Here is a 19378-nt window from a genome sequence, read left to right as displayed (position 1 = left end):
ATTTAGCTTGGAAAGCTTTATGCTTTCCAGTTTGGAGACTATTCTTTTGGTAGAATTGTTAAGGGCATTGGTTCTGGAGTCATACTGTTAGATTATTAGACAAGTTATCCAACACTTAATTTTAACTTTAATTTTTCAATTTTTAAAATAGAATACAGTATCCACCTCAAGATTACTGATGGGGTTAAGTAAGTGTAACACTTGATATTATTATACTTGATATGTGTATATATTATAAATACCTGTTGTTTCTGTTTCCTTCTTGGAAGTGATTATATTTCTTATTTTAATGCAACTAAAAAATTATGTAACTGTTTCATTCATTCATTCATTTATTCATTTTTTTTGAGACGGAGTCTCAAACTGTCACCCAAGCTGGAGTGCAGTGGTGCAATCTTGGCTCACTGCCACCTCCGCCTCATGGGTTCAAGTGATTCTCATGCCTCAGCCTCCCGAGTAGCTGGAATTACAGGCATGTGCCACCATGCCCAGGTAATTTTTGTATCTTTAGTAGAGACAGGGTTTCGCCTTGTTGGCTAGGCTGATCTCGAACTCCTGGCCCCAAGTGATACGACTACCTCAGCCTCCCAAAGTACTGGGATTACAGGCATGAGCCACCACGCCCAGCAACCGTTGCATTTATTGACTGTACCATATGCTGTGAGAAAATATTTTGTTTAGTTGCTGCCTAGTACGGGTAATACATAATTGACTAAACAAACTTACACTTAATATGCATGTGTGAGTAATAATGTACTACTTAGTGAAAGTTGCTGCTGTTTACTGCTATATACCCCTCAGTCATCAAAACTTAATAGTCAAGTCATTTAAATGTTGATGGCTTTTCTTACCGTAACATATACCATTCATTGGTAGTTTTGAAGGCAGGGTAGTGTGTGTTTGACCTGGCTCATTGCTGTTTTCTTTTGCATAGTTTTATCTGACGTTAATCTTTGGGACATATTTATTGTGGTCTGGTTGATTCTTCATGGTACGGATACCATTTAAAGATACCATTATATCTTTGACATAAATGTTTTCATTCTTAAAGTAATTGAAACCATCATATCATATGCTAGTAATTGACTCATCAAATATGTATTGAGCACTTATATTAATATATAAGGTACTTAATTTGGAAGATCTCCAGTCCATAAAGAGCTTTGGCAGTATAATAATTTGGCATATGGAAAATATTTTTTTGGTAGGTTTCATTATAAAAATCTGAAATATCTTGAACCAAATTTTAAAACATATTTTTTGAAGGAAAGAGGCCACTAACTCTTATTATATAGTACTTCATGTTTAATTTTCTAGTGAGTGAAGAATAATGTTTTATAGTACTAGTGAGGTACACTTCATGTTCAGAAGCATATGATTTGGTAAGTAATAAAATATAAACTGAAGTAGTTTTCCCCGACAGGCTGCCAGAATAAAGCTCATTGCTGTTCCTGTTTTAATTTTTTAACTTGTTTTTCAGCAATGGACCAAGAATCTGGTAAGGCTGCCTGGCCCAAACCAGCAGGAGGATATCAGACAATTACAGGCAGGAGATATGGAAGAAGACATGCTTATGTCAGTTTTAAACCATGTATGACCAGGCATGAAAGAAGCTTAGGTCGGGCTGGTGATGACTATGAAGTGTTGGAACTAGATGATGTTCCAAAGGAAAATTCCTCAGGTGTGTAACATATAATTATTTAAAGGTGATTAATAGTTATATAGGAATTGATCTTATAATTAAGTTTTTGGGTGGGTATTATGCATGTCTGTGAGTGCAAATGCAGCACACTTCCTATCAAGAAATTCTATTTTGAAATTATTATTGAATTTAATACTAATGGTGTATATATTTAAACATAGAAGAAAATAGAATATAGCCAATCATTAAAATATAACTACGCTGTCATAGTAGTGATTACAGTGTCATAACCTCCAGCCGAAGGAAATCATCTTTGCATCAAAAAGAAATGTTTTGAAATTTTTAAAAACGTGGATCAAGTAGAGATATTTTTTCCCTGCATATGATATTTAAATAACTTTTCTTCTTCTTCTTCTTCTTCTTTTTTTTTTTTTTGAGATGGAGTCACATTCTGTTGCGCAGGATGGAGTGCAGTGGTGCAATCTTGGCTTACTGCAACCTCCGTCTCCCAGGTTCAAGCGATTCTTGTGCCTCAGCCTCCCTAGTAGCTGGGATTACAGGTGTTTGTCAACACACCGAGCTAATTTTAGTATTTTTAGTAGAGACAGGGTTTCACCACGTTGGCCAGGCTGATCTCAAACTCCTGACCTCTCAAGTGATCCACCTACCTTGGCTTCCCAACGTGCTGGGATTACAGGTTTGAGTCACCGTGCTGGCCTTCCTTTTTTTTATTTTATTTTTTTACTTTTTTAGATGGAGGTTTGCTTTGTCAGCCAGGCTGGCATGCAGTGGCATGATCTCGGCTCCCTGCAACCTCTGCCTCCTGGGTTCAAGTGATTCTCCTGCCTCAGCCTTCCAAGTAGCTGGGACTACAGGCATGCGCCTCCTCACCTGAGTAATTTTTGTATTTTTTGGTAAAGATGGGGTTTTGCCATGTTGCCCAGGCTGGTCTCGAACTCCTGACCTCAAGTGGTCCATCCAGCTCAGCCTCCTGAAGTGCTGGAATTAGAGGCATGGACCATTGTACCTGGCCAACTTTTCTTCTTTTAATTTTATCTCTAAATTTAACTTGACTTGTTTATTTTTTCATCATACAAAATCCAAAGGACAAGGAAGGCTTATTCAATTAAAATTTCTTAGTGATTTGGTGGTTTTGAAAAAGTATTTTGCAGCTATCCCATGTACCATAATTGCACATTTTTGGACTGGATTTGTCTTCTTCCTCTTGTTCTAAGCAAACTTGACATTTCTAGATTATTTTTGCTGTCATATGTAATAACCTGAATTACTGACTAAGGTCATCCCATTAAAGAATCCTTTGTTCCCAGCTACTCAGGAGGCTGAGGCAGGAGAATTGCATGAACCTGGGAGGCGGAGCTTGCAGTGAGCCGAGATCGCGCCACTGCACTCCAGCCTGGGTGACAGAGCGAGACTCTGTCTCAAAAAAAAATAAAATAAAAAAACCCTTCATACAATATGTCATAGCCAAACTTCAGTTATTTTACAATTCATGAATTTTTATTCCAACAAATCTCTAATGTCTTCATTTTTTATTGTTAGTGGTGATGCAAGATAGTTATGCTTAAAGTAATTTATAGATATGATTTTACTCATGTTTGAGAATTCTCACAGTTGAACTATTACAAGAATCAACATATTGATCTGTTATTTTCAGTCATAACTATAACATATCTAAAGTTATAAATGTATTCAGCAATCGAATTTATAATCTAATACGTCTAGATACTGAGATATAATTTTGTGAATTGCCAACAAAACACAATAGGGTCTAATTTCTCTTAGATCTGTAACTATAGTTATTATATCTGTCATAAGTACTTTTGAAGGCTTTTTTGTTTTTTTGTTTTTTTGTTTTTTTTGTTTTTGCCTGCATGTAATAAAGAAGGTGAGTTTGGAAATCACTGGGAGGGCAGATTGGTTACCCTAGACTCCACTTACGAGAGGCTTCCCATTGTATAACCTCTCAAGAGCTTCTCCTTTATATGTCTTGCAGAATGCATTAGATATTAGGATTTAGATAGAAAACCGCCAAAGACATGTGAGGGAGATGATAGTGAAAGGCTATCATTGTGATAGTGAAAGGCTACATTGACATAAATGAACTTATAGAGTAACCAGTCTATATCCCCGGTTAAGTTAAGGAGCATAGAAGTGCTTGGTAAATAAATTTACTCATATGTTCAAGTAGGCAATAATTGGTATGATTTCCACTTAAGTGATAGTTATTACATAAAATTTTATCTAAGTTAATCCTTCAAAATATGTTTTCTTTTGTTTTCTATGAAGGTTCCAGTCCTTTGGATCAAGTTGATTCTTCTTTGCCCAGTGAACCTATATTTGAAAAAAGTGAAACAGAAATTCCCACTTGTGGTTCAGCATTGAATCAAACCACTGAGAGCAGTCAGTCCTTTGCTGCAGTACATCATAGTGAGGAAGGCAGGGATACCTTAGGAAGCAGTACAAATCTTCATAATCACTCTGAGGGAGAGTATACTCCAGGAGCTTGTAATGCTTCAAGTGTCCAAAATGGAATTGCTTTGGTTCATACAGACTCTTATGATCCAGATGGCAAACATGGAGAAGATAATGACCGTCTTCAACTTTCTGCAGAAGTTGTGGAAGGTAGCAGATATCAGGAGTCATTAGGCAATACAATATTTGAGTTGGAAAACAGAGAGGCAGAGGCACACTCTGATCTTTCACCACCAGTTCCCTCATTTAACTGTGAAGTAAGAGATGCATTTGAAGAGTTAGATTCTGTACCGTTAGCGAAAAGTTCTGCTGGTGATACTGAGTTTGTCCATCAGAATGGCCAGGAAATTCAGAGGTCTTCTCAAGATGAAATGGTTAGAAAGAAACAACAAAACAATGCTAGCCAGGAAAGACAGACAGAAAATTCAACTGAAGATGCAGCCTATGGTCCAGGGCATATTTGTAGTGAACAAAATACCAATGATAGGGAAAAGAACCATGGAAGTTCTCCTGAACAGGTAGTGAGGCCAAAAGTTAGAAAACTGATAAGTTCAAGCCAGGTAGACCAAGAAACAGGTTTTAATAGGCATGAGGCGAAACAAAGAAGTGTTCAAAGATGGAGGGAGGCTTTGGAAGTTGAGGAAAGTGTCTCAGATGACCTGTTAATAAAATGTGAAGAATATGATGGAGAGCATGACTGTATGTTCTTGGATCCACCATACTCGAGAGTTATTACACAAAGGGAAACAGAAAATAACCAAATCACACCAGAAAGTGGAGCCACAGCAGGAAGGCAAGAAGTGGATAACACCTTTTGGAATGGCTGTGGAGATTATTACCAACTCTATGACAAAGATGAAGACAGGTAAGGTCACATGCAGTACTTTTTCAGATTGTGTAGTAAATGAAGTGGTTTCTTTCTAGAACCCTGTTTGATGATTGGGCTATTGGATAAGATCAGGCAATTAGACATTTTGACTTACCAAATATTCTTATTTACTGAATGCTAACCATACATGCAAACTACTCATTAGAATTTTTCACAAAAAAATGTTTTTGAGATTTTAGTAGTTTACAGAAATAAGTTCAGATAATGATTATTAATTATTATAAAGGGATAGAGATGCTAGTTAGTTCATGGTATTTCAATTAATAAAATGTAAGATAAACATTTATTGTATTTTTTGAAAACCTACATTAAGCCAGTCTTGGTTTAAAAAGTGATTAATGTCACAAATTATTGGTTGGTAATACTTCATTAACATTGCCAGTAGTTACTAATATCACCTGTTTCCCTCTTTATCTATTCTTCTTGTGGTCTTCCTATTGCTAAGTTTATTTTTTACTTATTTTTTTCTTAGCATTCAGTTCTCATTAACAACTCTGTGTGGTAGGTTCCATTATTTCCCTCATTTGTAAATAAGGAAACTGAGGCACAGAGCGTTAAATAACTTCCTAAGGTCACAGAGCAACTGAATGGTAGAGCTGGGCTTTGAGTGCCTGATTAGGTATTCCAGAGACTGTTCACCATTATTCTTTGCTATTTTCAAGAGAACATAAAACTTATAATAAACATTCTGATTGCTCTTACAAACCTGTATCTTTTTTTTCCAAACCATAAGACAATAGAAACAAGAAAAAAATGGAGAGTTTCTTTGTTCAGTTGTTGAATTTCCATTACCTCAGTGTCCAGATTTTCATGAGTCCTTGTAAGCTAGTTGCACCCCTGACAGTGCTCAATTACAGTGCAATTGCAAGATTTTATTAGCTAGTAGAAATAATTGTGTGGTTTTTTTTAAGCTAGAAAGTACTATAAAGGAAGAAATATACCATTTTGAATATGAAGGCATTTTAATTCATGTCATAAAAGAATTCATTTGGTTTTCTTTGGACATATGAATTAAGTTACTATAATACAGAATGTGTAATTTATTATAAAAAATATTTAAAATGTAATTTCTGCTACTCTTTCAAAGTTTGTAAACTTTAAGTGTTAGTAAGTAATTTTTGTATGATATATTGTTTTTAAGCTAAGGGTAAAGATTTTTTCAGTTCAAGCCCACAGTCTTTTATTCAGTATCCACACTTCTAAAAACAGAAATTGGACACAAAGCCTGACCTGATGTTAACTTCCTGGATAAGCAGATCTGGATCTGAATTGAAATGAGGGTATTTTTTCAAATATTTGTATATTTTACTGCAGAAATATGATTATGTTTGATTACTGTGTGCTGGCCTGGACCACGCTGGGGATTGTTAAGTAGTATTTCTAAATCTGGGAAATATATATAAAAATTCCAAAACACATTCAGCCCTAAGATTTTGAATTAGATTGCAGGTCTCTAATATTATACCTCTAGGTTACTATTTTTTTTAAAAAAAGACAAAACTTACAGTCTTTGATAATTTACTTTTTTGAAAGTGTAAGGTACTTGTATTTTTTTCCCCCAGTTACACTTTTTCTTCTTTAAGGAGAATCATTTAATTTGGCTGTACCTTTTGTCATTTTGGGCAAAATAAATACCTCTCTTCTGCTTGCTTTTTATAGTCGGTTATGTCTTATGATGAAGTTGATGAAATTGTTATGTTGTTTGCCAACCCCTAGAGAAAGGGTAGTCTTCCTGGCTCCTGGATTTTAAACTGATTTTCTTTGTTTTGGCGGTGGTCAGTGGTAGAAGTGTATTCTTTGCCTGGAAGGACCCTGGACTTTTGATAGTTATAAGGTATTTTCTTAGTTATTTGTAGTTCTGGTTGTTCTTATTTATTTTTAATTTTTTTTCTTAAATGATGTCAATATTCTGAACCATGGTGTATATATATATATATCACATATATATATGTATTTTTTTACAAGCACAATGTGTAGATGGGAAAAAGACATTTACAGTTAATAGAAACTTTGTCCTTTTAAATTGCTAGTAATATATTAACTACAGAGCCCGTGGTTAGGGTATGCCAAAATGATGGAACTACTTGAGGATCATTCGTTAAGACACACTGAAATGCTGAAAACACTTAAAAGTTTTTTGTTTTGTTTTGTTTTAAAGAATCAGAATAAATTCTAAAGGATAATGGTTCTGCCTAGGACTGTACTTGTATTTTTATCCATAGCCTTAAGATATGTTTTAGGATCTCAAACTGTCTGTACAGACAGTTTTCTGTACAGACTGTTCTATTTCTGTACAGAAACTCCATTTCTATGCTGATGTTTCCTGTTCCTCTACCCTAATTCCCTGCAAAGGATTATAGTTGCCAGGGTGCCTTTTTAATATGGTGCCAGCTAAAGGTTGGAATTTAATAGCTGTACACTCCTATTTAGTTTCATTTTGCCCTTGTTCATCTCCCTGATGTTTCATTGTCATCCTGCCTATTTCTTGTATTAGTAGATTGGAGAAATGGTGATACTAGTCTTCTCAGGTTTTGGATGGAAAGTATAAGAACTGCTGCTTAATTTGAGTCTGTGAACTTTGAGTTTTCTTTGTAAAGCTTAAAAAGTTGATATACTTGAAAAGTTTTTTTGTCATGCTTATAATAGCCAAAGTAGAACTCATCAAGAATATAACTAAAGTTCATTGTGGCATTTTAATTTTTTTATTATTTATTTATTTATTTTGAGACAGAGTTTCTCTCTGTTGCCCAGGCCGGAGTGCAGTGGTGTGATCTCAGCTCACTGCAACCTCCGCCTCCTAGGTTCAAGCAATTCTTCTGCCTCAGCCTCCTGAGTAACTGGGACCACAGGCATGCCATCACGCCCAACTAATTTTTGTATTTTTAGTAGAGATGTGGTTTCACCATGTTGGTCAGGCTGGTCTTGAACCCCTGACCTCAAGTGATCCACCTGCCTCAGCCTCCCAGAGTGTTAGGATTACAGGCGTGAGCCGCTGCACCTGACCAGCACTTTCAGATATAGGAACTTTGGCTACTTTTTAAAAAATATGGAATATATATTCTTTATAAGTAGAAAAGTATTTTAATGAATTCATGATTGCCTTCTTCCCTGAAAAATTCTAAATGATCACTTAATCACATCTGAAATGTTACACTCTATGGGATAAGCATTGCAGCCAGTAGCATTGCTCTGAGCTGTTTGACAGGAACTGAGCCCCACCTTATTAAATTAGGACTCCAAGGGGAATTTTAATATTCAGCATATAATTACCAGACTTAGAATTAGACCAAAGAGCTAAGGTTAGTACCCTGCTCTTTTGAAGTATACCCTGAGAAGTTTAGTAGCTGTTTGAGGACAAGATCTTGAGTTTAAAAAAAACCTTTCAGCAATACTAGCACATCTTAACCTTGGGCCTAACTGCTTTGAAGAGAGGCATGCCATCTACTGACTATTCCTTATAGCACTTGGGGTTTCTTGCAGAATTTTTGTGTTCTTAGGACTTAACTTTGCTTAAAATTAAAAAAACCTTACTTAAGGTACAATGTTGGGACAACTTATTTTGTTGAAGTTGTTGGGAAATAAAATGATTATTAGCCATTTAGTTGACTTCGATATGATACATTAAAAGATTTGTTGAAATCTTCTTAAGTGCCAGACTTTGTTCCAGGTGCCCTGTTAATGCAAATCGTAATGGTCCCTGTTCCCATAACGTTCACTAGCTTTATGAAGAAGACAAACTATACATATTTATATTGTGAGGCTGAATTAAGTACCTTTCCTCTTCTGTGTAGATTACCTGAAAGCCACAAAGAAAGAGTTTCTCTGAGAACTTGGTACTACCCACAATAAATAAAACATCTATATGCAGCTAAGGCACAGATCTTAAAGCACATGCGCTGACATTTTAGCAAACCTTTTTATCTTGTTTTCAAGTTCATAGAAGTTTGGAAGGAGCACATCAGGTGTAAATGTGTTTGTTCTGCAGATATGCTAGGGAGTTCATGGGATTACAATATCCTGATATTAAGGAAAAAGACCAGAAAGTGACAAAAGGCAGGCACAATTCAAAAATCATAGCCATCTTGGCCTTATTAATAAAATTAAGCAGACATATATTTGGACATAATCCATTTGTATCACTGTATGACATTACAGTTCAGTGTTAATAGTGGTAAAAGTTCCAAAATGTTTAGATTATGTCAGATAACAAAATATTTAAAATTTCACTTTTTCCTAGGCTCCTATAGTTGAGTTTCTTATGGCTATGATAAATGCCAGGAAGAACAAACTAACAAGTACCTTGGGGAATTATGGAATGAGAGATTGCTTTTGGTTGGTTTTATGTTTCCATAGCTTATTTCTGCCTAGGATTTGTACATAAATTTTGTCTATAATTTCATTCTGTATATGAAGTTTTTTTAGCTCACAATTGAGTGTATACAGTGTGACATTTGAGTAAATTATAGTCATCTGCATTTTAAATACAACTCTTAAGTCCTAAAAGGGGTCAGTACCAGTGAAGGATCATATGAAGATCAAAGTAGTACTTAATTTAGTTTTTACTTTGAGAACTTTTAAATGTGTCACTCACCCGCTTTTAAAATCTAGAACGAATGGATCTTCACTATTCCATGATCATTTTTGTGTCCTATTTGTTCTGTTGCTTACTTCTTAAAAAGTGATGTTTTTTCTTTTTCTTTTTTTTTTTTTTTAATTTGAGTTGGAGTCTCACTCTGTCACACAGGCTGGAGTGCAGTGGCGCGATCTCAGCTCACTGCAAACTCCGTCTCCTGGGTTCACGCCATTCTCCTGCCTCAGCCTCCCGAGTAGCTGGGACTATAGGCGCCCGCCACCTTGCCTGGCTAATTTTTTTATTTTTAATAGAGACGGGGTTTCACTGTGTTAGCCAGGATGGTCTCGATCTCCTGACCTCGTGATCCGCCCGCCTCGGCTTCCCAAAGTGCTGGGATTGCAGGCGTGAAAAAGTGATTTTTAAATCTTTTCCCTTTTTGTTTTTCCTTCCATGTACTCCTAGTGGTTAACTTCGTTTCTTGTTTTCCTATAGAAGTTAAAAATGTATAAATGTGAATTTTCTTATTTTCCTCTTCTCCATATTAGGGGATAGTAGTATTTATTTGTATTTTTAATTTCCTCTTCAATGAAGAGAGGTAGCCCCTCTCATTCTGTGCCTATAGTAATTTCTGATACTTCATCTAATTGTCCTTACTCATAGGTTGCTTCCCTCTATCTCTCAACCTTGAGTTTTTCTCTATCTTGAAGAAAACCTTTACTTTTTCTTGCTCTCTCTGTTATTTGCCTGTTTGTGTTTTCTTTTTCACCGCTGAGTTTTAAGAAAAAGTTTTCCATACCTACTGCCTCTATTCTGTCACTATCTACTCTTCTTACTGCCTTGAAATCCAATTCCTAATATTATTTCTATATTCTTTTTTATTGAGGTAGAGTCTCGCTTTGTCACCTAGGCTGGAGTGCAGCAGTGCACTCTCAGCTCACTGCAACCTCTGCCTCCTGGGTTCAAGCGATTCTCCTGCCTCAGCCTCCTGAGTAGCTGGGACTACATGTGTGCACCACCATGCCTGGCTAATTTTATTTCTCTTTCTTTCTTTCTTTCTTTCTTTCTTTCTTTCTTTCTTTCTTTCTTTCTTNATTTCTCTTTCTTTCTTTCTTTCTTTCTTTCTTTCTTTCTTTCTTTCTTTCTTTCTTATTTATTTATTTATTTATTTATTTATTTATTTTACAAAGTCTTGCTCTGGTTGCCAAGGCTGGAGTGCAATGGCACCATCTCAGCTCTCTGCAACCTCCACCTCCCAGGTTCAAGCGATTCTCCTACCTCAACCTCCTGAGTAGCTGGGATTACAGGCGCCCGCCACCACGCCCAGCTAATTTTGTATTTTTAGTAGAGACCAGGTTTCTCCATGTTGCTTAGGCTGGTCTCAAACTCCCAACCTCAGGTGATCCGCCTGCCTCAGCCTCCCAAAGTGCTGAGATTACAGGCATGAGTTACTGTACCCGGCCCTATATTCTTTAATGTCCGTGGTGACCTCCTAATTTCCACATCCGTTTGTCTTTTCTCAGTACCCATTTCCTTTGATTTCTCTGCACTATTATGAAAAATAATTGTAATGTTAAAGAAGCAGCTGTGTTGTAGTGAGCTGCACTGAGTAAACAAGAAGTCTAGTTCATGAAATAATTGAAAAACAAGATAAGCGATTTTATACAGGAAGGTCTTGAAAGAAATAGAGTCTGATCTGGGCCTAGAAGTGGGGAAAAGGTGAAGTGATTGTAAAGATGTTCCTGATGGCAAGAGGAATGGTTGTAGTGAAAGTTCACACTTTGAGGACACTGTTTGAAATAGAGCATTCATGAGTTGGATGCAAGAAAGTACTGGGATCAGATAGCGGTAAATTATAAGTGCTGTTCAAAGACATTTAACTTTTTATTCTATAGGCCACTATTTCCAAAGTGGGTGAAATATATTAAGTGGTACACAGACAGTGTTTTTAATTTTAATCATTATGTATTCATGTTAATGGAAAGTAAAATATAGGTAGCACATCAAATCCAGGACTTAATGGCTATTGCTTATCCTAACTAAATGTATTTGAGTTTAAAAAAAAAAATGTTAAAAAAAGATTTGCTAACAGTTATTGGTGGCTCATTATTTATCAGGCATTGTTAAAATGTTTTATATATATTAATTCATATACCCTTTACATGAACCCAGTGAACTATTAAATACTGTTGTTTTATTCACCTGATATGTGAGACTATAAAGGCATAGAGAGGTTTTCATAGCTAATAAGTAGTGGATTCAAATCCAGGCAAACTGACTTCAGGACCTGTATTCTCAACTATCATACCTTAAGACAGAAGGTAAATGTGTAACTGCCACAAAAATTGTGAGAATGATAGGCAAATGGCTTGTTTGTGAAACTAAAGCTGTAGCATTAGGGAAAAAGAGCTGTTGAAGGTTTTTTGGAGTAATACTATAAACGTACTGTTTGATATGTAAATTGAAGTGATGGTAGTATTCGGAATGCATTTTGAGGGAGTGGAATTAAATTTAGGAACAGCAATTAATAATTGACTATATAGGTCTAATTTGGAGAAAAGCATTTGAACCAGGGTTTTACATTTTAGGAGAAACGGAGAAAAAGGAGCTAGACTATAAGAGCCATTGTGCAGAGAAAGAATGGAAAGTAAGAAAGGATTTGAATGTGGGCAGTTTGTGAAGAGTCAAAAAATAAGTGTTTGCAGAATGAGAGCATGGTGATAACATTAAAAGATGACAAATCAAGAGAGGGATTCATCTGACAGATGAATTTCATAATAGAATTTTTGACAAGGAAGGTGAAAAATCTTAAAATGCTTAGAGGGTAGTTAGTGATAGGAAAAGCTTAGTGTGGTGGTTGGGGCTCACTGGGGATATACATTTAAAAGTTGTCTCCTTAGCATTGAGGGTTAGGTATCATGAGTAATAATGATATAGGCCTGGGGTCTGCAAACTTTTTCTTAAAGGAGCAGATGGTAAATATTTTAGGCTTTGGTGACTAAGAGGCAGAATTAAAGATAAACATGTGAAACCCATTTTTAGCTCAAAGACCATTAAAAAACAGACAGCAGAGCCACGTTTGAACCCAAGCCTGTAGTAGTTTGCCAATCCATAACTTTCCCAAAAAATCCATAATTTTGCCAATCCAGTAGGCTTGTTGATTATTGATCATAGACTTTCCTCTTGTATTGAAGTTTAGAGATACTCCATGAGTTATTTGATTAATATGGAAAAGTGAGGGCTTTTTTACGTTACCTCTTTGGACAGGATCATATTCTGAGTGAAATTTATTTTTTTTTAAATGAGCTTCTCTTTTATACATGTTAGGAATTGCCACAAATTTATGTAGAAATTTTGCCCTAATTGTTAAAGACATATTACAATAGGAGTTGGTAATTTAGCTTTGAATTTTATAAGGTTCTTAGTCAAGGAAACTTAGCTGAATAAGCTCCTTTAAAACAAATTTCTGTGTTGGATTTTTACACTTACATAAGTCTAGAAATTGTTTATATTAGATTATTCTTTGGGTCACAGAAAATTGTACAGAATACAAGGAACTTTGGCTTAGACCCAGCTGAAAGAACACCTTTTAGTTGCTATGCCTAGGTTTTATAGCTTTCCGTTTCTGGGATGTTAGTGCCCTGCCATCCATTGTTTACTGGAAATTGGCAATTGATTTTATATTTTTGCTTCTATTAAACTTCTCAGAGCTTAGATTAGTGCTACTGTTTGTTAATAGCATCTTGATCTTTTGAGTGCATCTGTTAATAAAAGAAATCACTAACTGCATATTAATGACATAATAATCATCATTTTAAAATATAATTTTCCTACCAATTATCACTTCCTTTCAAAAATGTAAACTAAAATTGTTATTTTTGATTTTCCAAGTCAAGTGAACATAGAGAAATCTTTGAGGAGATTCTTAACCAGAATGGTTGATATGGTTAGAGGGGGCATTTAAGACTTACTTTCAACACTAATAAGTAATATTTTAGCCTTTGGTAGTTATAAGATGACTAATTCTTTAAAAACTAAGAGTAGTTAAATGTAACCAAGTTGACTAAAGCTAAATGTAAAAAAGTAATTTTCTGTGCTTTTTTTTTTTTTTTTTTTGAGAGGGAGTTTCACTTCTATTGCCCAGGCTGGAGTACGATGACGCAATCTCGGCTTATCGCAACCTCCACCTCCCGAGTTCAAGTGGTTCTTCTGCTTCAGCCTCCCGAGTAGCTGGGATTACAGGCATGCACCACCACGCCCGGCTAATTTTGTATTTTTAGTAGAGACGGGGTTTCTCTATGTTGGTCGGGCTGCTCTCGAACTCCCGACCTCAGGTGATCCGCCCACCTCAGCCTCCCAAAGTGCTGGGATTATAGGCATGAGCCACCATGCCCGGCCTGAACTGAAACTTACTTCGTATTCACGGTCCTACCTAAGGACAGTAAAGTTTTGCCAGTACTGCTTTTTATGCATTTGAATGTCACTTCTTTAAAAGTTCTTTGGGAAAAAGGAAGAAAAAAGACAGTTAACTTGTTAGTACCTGGTAATAGTAGAAATTTATTCATAGAAAATATGTCATTAGTTGTCACTATATAATTTGAAAGTTGTTATAGTCATATTAGATATGCAGTAAGTCTACTTACATTTATTCCAGGTAGCATTTAAGATTACCAAATTGTACTTAAAAGTTTATTTAGAAATATGTCTAAAATATGACAAGCCCCTATCTAGGTACCATGGATGTAGTGAAAGAAAAAGTAAAATGATATGTTCCATAACTTGCCATGTGCCATATTCTTTTCAAAGAGTCATACTCTGCTGCATGCATTTATTTGTTTAATAGTCTAAAGATTGAATTAACACCTAACGAAGCATGTGTGGCATCAGCAGTCCACTCTATACCGTGATGTCTGGTGTGTTAGTTCATCTGTACATTGCCATAAACAAACACCTGAGACTGGGTAATTTATAAAGAAAAGAGGTTTAATTGGCTCACAGTTCAGCAGGCTGTACAGGAAGCATAGTGGCTTCTGCTTCTAGGGGGGCCTCAGGAATCTTCCCAATCATGGTGGAAGGCAGAGGGGGAACAAGACTTCTCACTTGGCAGGAGCAGGTGCAAGAAAGAGCGAGGGGGGAGGTGCCACACACTTTTAAACAACCAGATCTGGTGAAAACTCAGTCACTATTGCAAGAACAGTACCAAGGGGATAACGCTAAACTCTTCATGAAGGATCCACCCCCATGATCCAGTAACCTCCCACCAGGCCCCATCTCCAACATTTCAGATTACGGTTCAACATGAGATTTGGTGGGAACACAGATCCAAACCATATCATCTAGTTAACACCCTACATGATAAAAATAACTGAACACATAATGATAGTTTATTTCTCTTCTGATTTACAGTTCTGAATGCAGTGATGGGGAATGGTCTGCTTCTTTGCCTCATCGATTTTCTGGTACAGAAAAAGATCAATCCTCAAGTGATGAAAGCTGGGAGACTCTGCCAGGAAAAGATGAGAATGAACCTGAGCTACAGAGTGATAGCAGTGGCCCTGAAGAAGAAAACCAAGAATTATCTCTTCAGGAAGGGTATGTTGAGAACAGTGAGATTTATTTTTCTGTATATTGTACAAGAGTGGTATATATCACATTCAAATGTTGGATATGCCGTTAATTGTATTTATAAGCCTTATGTAGAACCAATAGGACCCCCTGATTTTTTCATTATGCTTTTGGTATTTTAAAAAGAACAATTAAGTTGAAAACACTGATAATTTCAGTATCCTCTATTGAGACACAATGTATGTCTCTACTTTGCTTTAATAAGAAAAGTTGGGCACCTAAAATGTCATTTGCAAAAGCTAGTGTTCATAATCTTGTCTAATTGCATTGTATGATCTCTCCAAAATATCAGTGATTGATGATTAACATTTTTGTTCTTTCCTCATTTTAATGAGAAAGCTCTAGTACTGTAAGGGTTGTCAAACATACTATGAAGGACTAGATAATAAATATTCATGGCTTTGTGTCCAGTCTGTGTTGCAGCTACTCACCTCTACTGTTGCAGTATAAAAGTAGCCATAGACAAGATGTAAATGAATGGTTGTAGCTGTCTTCCAACCTTTTATTATTTTATGGGTTTCTAGCAAGAATGTTTGTTGAATTTTATTAAAGTCTTTTTAGCATCAATGGAAATGATCATGATGATTTTTCACTTTTGCCCTGATCATGAGGAATTATTCTATAATTAGATTTGCTAATATTCAACTTCCCTTGCTCCTTGAAATAAACCAAATCTGATCACAGTCATGGTTTATTGTTATTTTAATGGGCTGCTGGATTCTAATATTTTACATGGGATTTTTATATTGAGATTCCTAGATGCAAATTGTCTTTTAGTTTTTTGTTTCAGTATCAGTTTGGTACTTGCTTTGCTAAAAGAATGTTTATGCTTTTCTTTTTCTTTTTCTGTCCTTTGCATCTGTTGCTTAGTTTGTTTATTCCTTTAAAGTTTGTTAGTATTCACTTGTGAAACCATCTAGGCCTCTTGTTTTATTGTAGGAGAATATCTTTTTGATGATAATTTTTTTCTATGATAATTGGTTCTAATTCTTAGTCTCTCATGGGAACTATTTTGGTAAATTATGTTTTTTTGGTTTTTTTTTAGGAAAAGAACTTTTTCAGTCTAAACTAATAGTAAAACTTGTACTTCTCGAAGCATATACATTTTCAGCTTGAGATTAATCCTATAAGAAAATCTAGAAATAAAATATATAGAAAAATCTATAAAGAGAAATTCACAAACATAATTGGTTTTGACAGTGGTAGGTTGAGGTGGCACTTTTTTCTTCTTGAGCTATATACACACACACACTCACACACACACATATATATATATAGAGAGAGAGAGGGTATGTCTTGCTCTCTGTTGCCCAGGCTGTAGTGCAGTGGTACGATCTCGGCTCACTGCAATCTCTGTCTCCCAGGTTCAGGTGATTCTCCTGCCTCAACCTCCTGAGTAGCTGGGACTACAGGTACCCACCATCATGCCTGGCTAATTTTTGTATTTTTAGTAGAGACAGTGTTTCACCATGTTGGCCAGGCTGGTCTTGAACTCCTGACCTCAGATGATCTGCCTGCCTTGGCCTCCCAAAGGGCTGGGATTACAGGCGTGAGCCACCACGCCTGGCCTCATGATTTTATATTTGATTGCCTTTAATCACTGTTAGTTTAGTTTACTAAGTATAAATTATCCATATATCATTTGTGTTAGTAATTATTCACTCAGCAAATATTTATTGAGCATTTACTTTGTGCCAGACATTGTGTTGGATATTGGAGTTGTGTATCAGTAAACAAGACAAATAACATTCCTTCATGAAGCTTACATTGTAGTAGGAAAGGCAGATGATAACCAAGATACAAACCCAGTACATTACACACTGTGATGATTACTGTGAAGGGAATAAAACAGTAATGTGAAAGAAGGTAAATAATGAAGATATTAATTAGAGTGGTCAGGGACGATGTCTCTTTGGAATTGACTTTTGAGCTGAGTTCTTAAAGATGAGAATTAGGGTTCAGAAAGAACTTTCTATGCAAAAGAAAAAGCAAGAGCAGAGATATTGAATGTTGGTAATTTAAGAAGCCCAGTTTTTCAAAATTAGTCTTTTACATTATTATAGTGCCAAATTATGGTTTTACTCACACATTTTTCATCCTTAGACTTGCTCTTAGAGCTGGCAACCTTGTTTTGATGAATCTATGATTACATATTTATTTTTTCTAACCTAGATTTTATTTAAAGCCATTATAACCAGCTTCCTTTTTGAACTTCTAAATATCTTCTATACACATAAAAGCATAAATGTGTACACATTCCATTTCATTTTTTTTATACAACCGGTAGCACATTGTGTAGACATATGTGTACACCTTGTTTTTGTTATTTGTTTTGTTTATAGATCTGTTTTTTAGATTGTTTCATATTCATGCATGTAGATTTCCTTTATTCTTTTTAAAAATCTGCATAGTACTACCTTGTTTTGCTTAAAGTCACAGTTTCTAAGAAGCTGTCTATAAAGTTAAGTGAGGACTTACTGTATAATGCTAAATGGGTATACCAGTTTCATTTGGTGGACAGTTTTGGTTATTGTAAGTAATGCTGAAGAAAAAAAAAAAACACATTGTGCATACTTGTTTAGGAGAAATAACTGGAAGCCAAACCACTAGGTCAGTGAGTATGCATAAACCTAATCTATAGCTATTGCCAGGTTTCCCTACAAAGAACTTAAATTTGTCACTTTCTTACTAACACTCTATAGGTTGCCTTTCTTCAAAATTTCACCAACACACAGGATATTATCAGAATTTTTTATTTTTGCTAATAGTTGAAACATAGTTGTTTTAATTTGCATTTTGATTATTATAAATGAGGCAGAGCTTCTCTTTATTTATTTAAGGGCTATTTGAATTTCCTTTTCTGCCAACCAAATATAACCTTTGCCTCCTTTCTGTTGATATATATTGATGTTTTTCTTATGGTTTGTTTTTACATTTTAAGCTTCTATTTATTAAGGAAAAGCCCTTTGTCTCTCTTGTATTATAGTTCACTTTTCTCAATTTGAATTTTGTGTCCAAATTTTGGGCATTTTGACTTTTCCGTGAGTGTTTTCTTTAATGTGAATGTTGTATAATTTATCAGTCTGTTTGTGACTTCAGGGTTTTATATCATACTTAGAATGACACTGAAATTTTTGTAAAATTTTCTCTCATGACTCTTCTGGTACTCATTGTTTAAGTGAGGGTGGGGGTGCATATGCACATGTACTTCAAAAAAGTATAGCTAAAGTTTATTTAAGGGATTTAACCTCCCTCCCTACAGCCTAATACGCAGTTGTCCCAATATATTTTGTTGTTGAGTCCTTTTTTGTTTTTTGAGACAGAGTCTGTCTCTGTTGCCCAGGCTGGAGTGCAGTGGTGTCATCTCAGCTCACTGCAACTTCTGCCTTCTGAGTTCAAGTGATTCTCATGCCTCAGCTTCCTGAGTAGCTGAAATTAGGCATTCACCCAGCTAATTTTTTGTACTTTTAGTAGAGACAGCATTTCACTATGTTGTCCAGGCTGGTCTCAAACTCCTGGCCTCAAGTGATCTGCCTGCCTCGGGACTCCCAAAGTGCTGGGATTATAGGGGTGAGCCACTGCACCTAGCCTAAGGAGTCCTTTTTTTTTCTTCCTGTTTTGAAATGCTTCCTTTATCTCCTCCTTATTTTCTTGATCTGTACCATTGATTTGTGTGTCTCTGTTCCTGTTTAGTTAGTTTCTATTAGGAGTAGACTGACAGTAAACAAATAAGAAAATGTTAAGCAAAAATAAATTTTATAATTTAAATAAGCAGAGTTATGTGGTAGTCAGTAACTGGAGAGCTATTTAAACTGAATGTTCAAGACAGGCCTCCCTGAGCAGGTGACTTATAATCTGACATGAACATCAAAAAGAAAGTAGCAAGGTAAACATTCAGTGCAAGAACATTTTAGGTAGAGCAAATGGCCCCAAGGTAGAAATGATCTCCATGTGTTGCAAAAGTAGAAAGAACAGTAGGAGCCTAGTAGCTGGGGGAAGAGTGATGCTGTTGGAGAAGTGGGCTGAACAGAAAGAATGTGTTATGCAAGGATTTGAAGGCCAGGTTAAGGAATTCAGATTTTAACTGTGAAGGGAAAGTACTCAAGAGCAGTGTTTTAAAATTCAAATAGTCAGGGATGGATTTTTCTTATGTTTCTCC

General features: G+C 35.7%; 1 protein-coding gene across 2 annotated transcripts in view; it reads left to right on the top strand.

Moving 5' to 3' along the window:
* The window catches only part of PJA2 (praja ring finger ubiquitin ligase 2), a 73827-nt gene that overhangs the window by 27354 nt on the left and 27095 nt on the right, over positions 1–19378 (top strand). For both annotated transcript variants that reach the window (XM_025387844.1, XM_025387845.1), the window contains exons 3-5: positions 1481–1681; positions 3950–5000; positions 15001–15186. In XM_025387844.1, the coding sequence (XP_025243629.1) occupies positions 1481–1681; positions 3950–5000; positions 15001–15186 (1438 nt within the window). The remainder of the gene's footprint in view (positions 1–1480; positions 1682–3949; positions 5001–15000; positions 15187–19378) is intronic.

The sequence above is a fragment of the Theropithecus gelada genome, chromosome 6, assembly GCF_003255815.1.
Source record: "Theropithecus gelada isolate Dixy chromosome 6, Tgel_1.0, whole genome shotgun sequence".
In the NCBI taxonomy this organism is placed as follows: Eukaryota; Metazoa; Chordata; class Mammalia; order Primates; family Cercopithecidae; genus Theropithecus; species Theropithecus gelada.
This window is presented reverse-complemented; position numbering and strand designations above follow the sequence as displayed.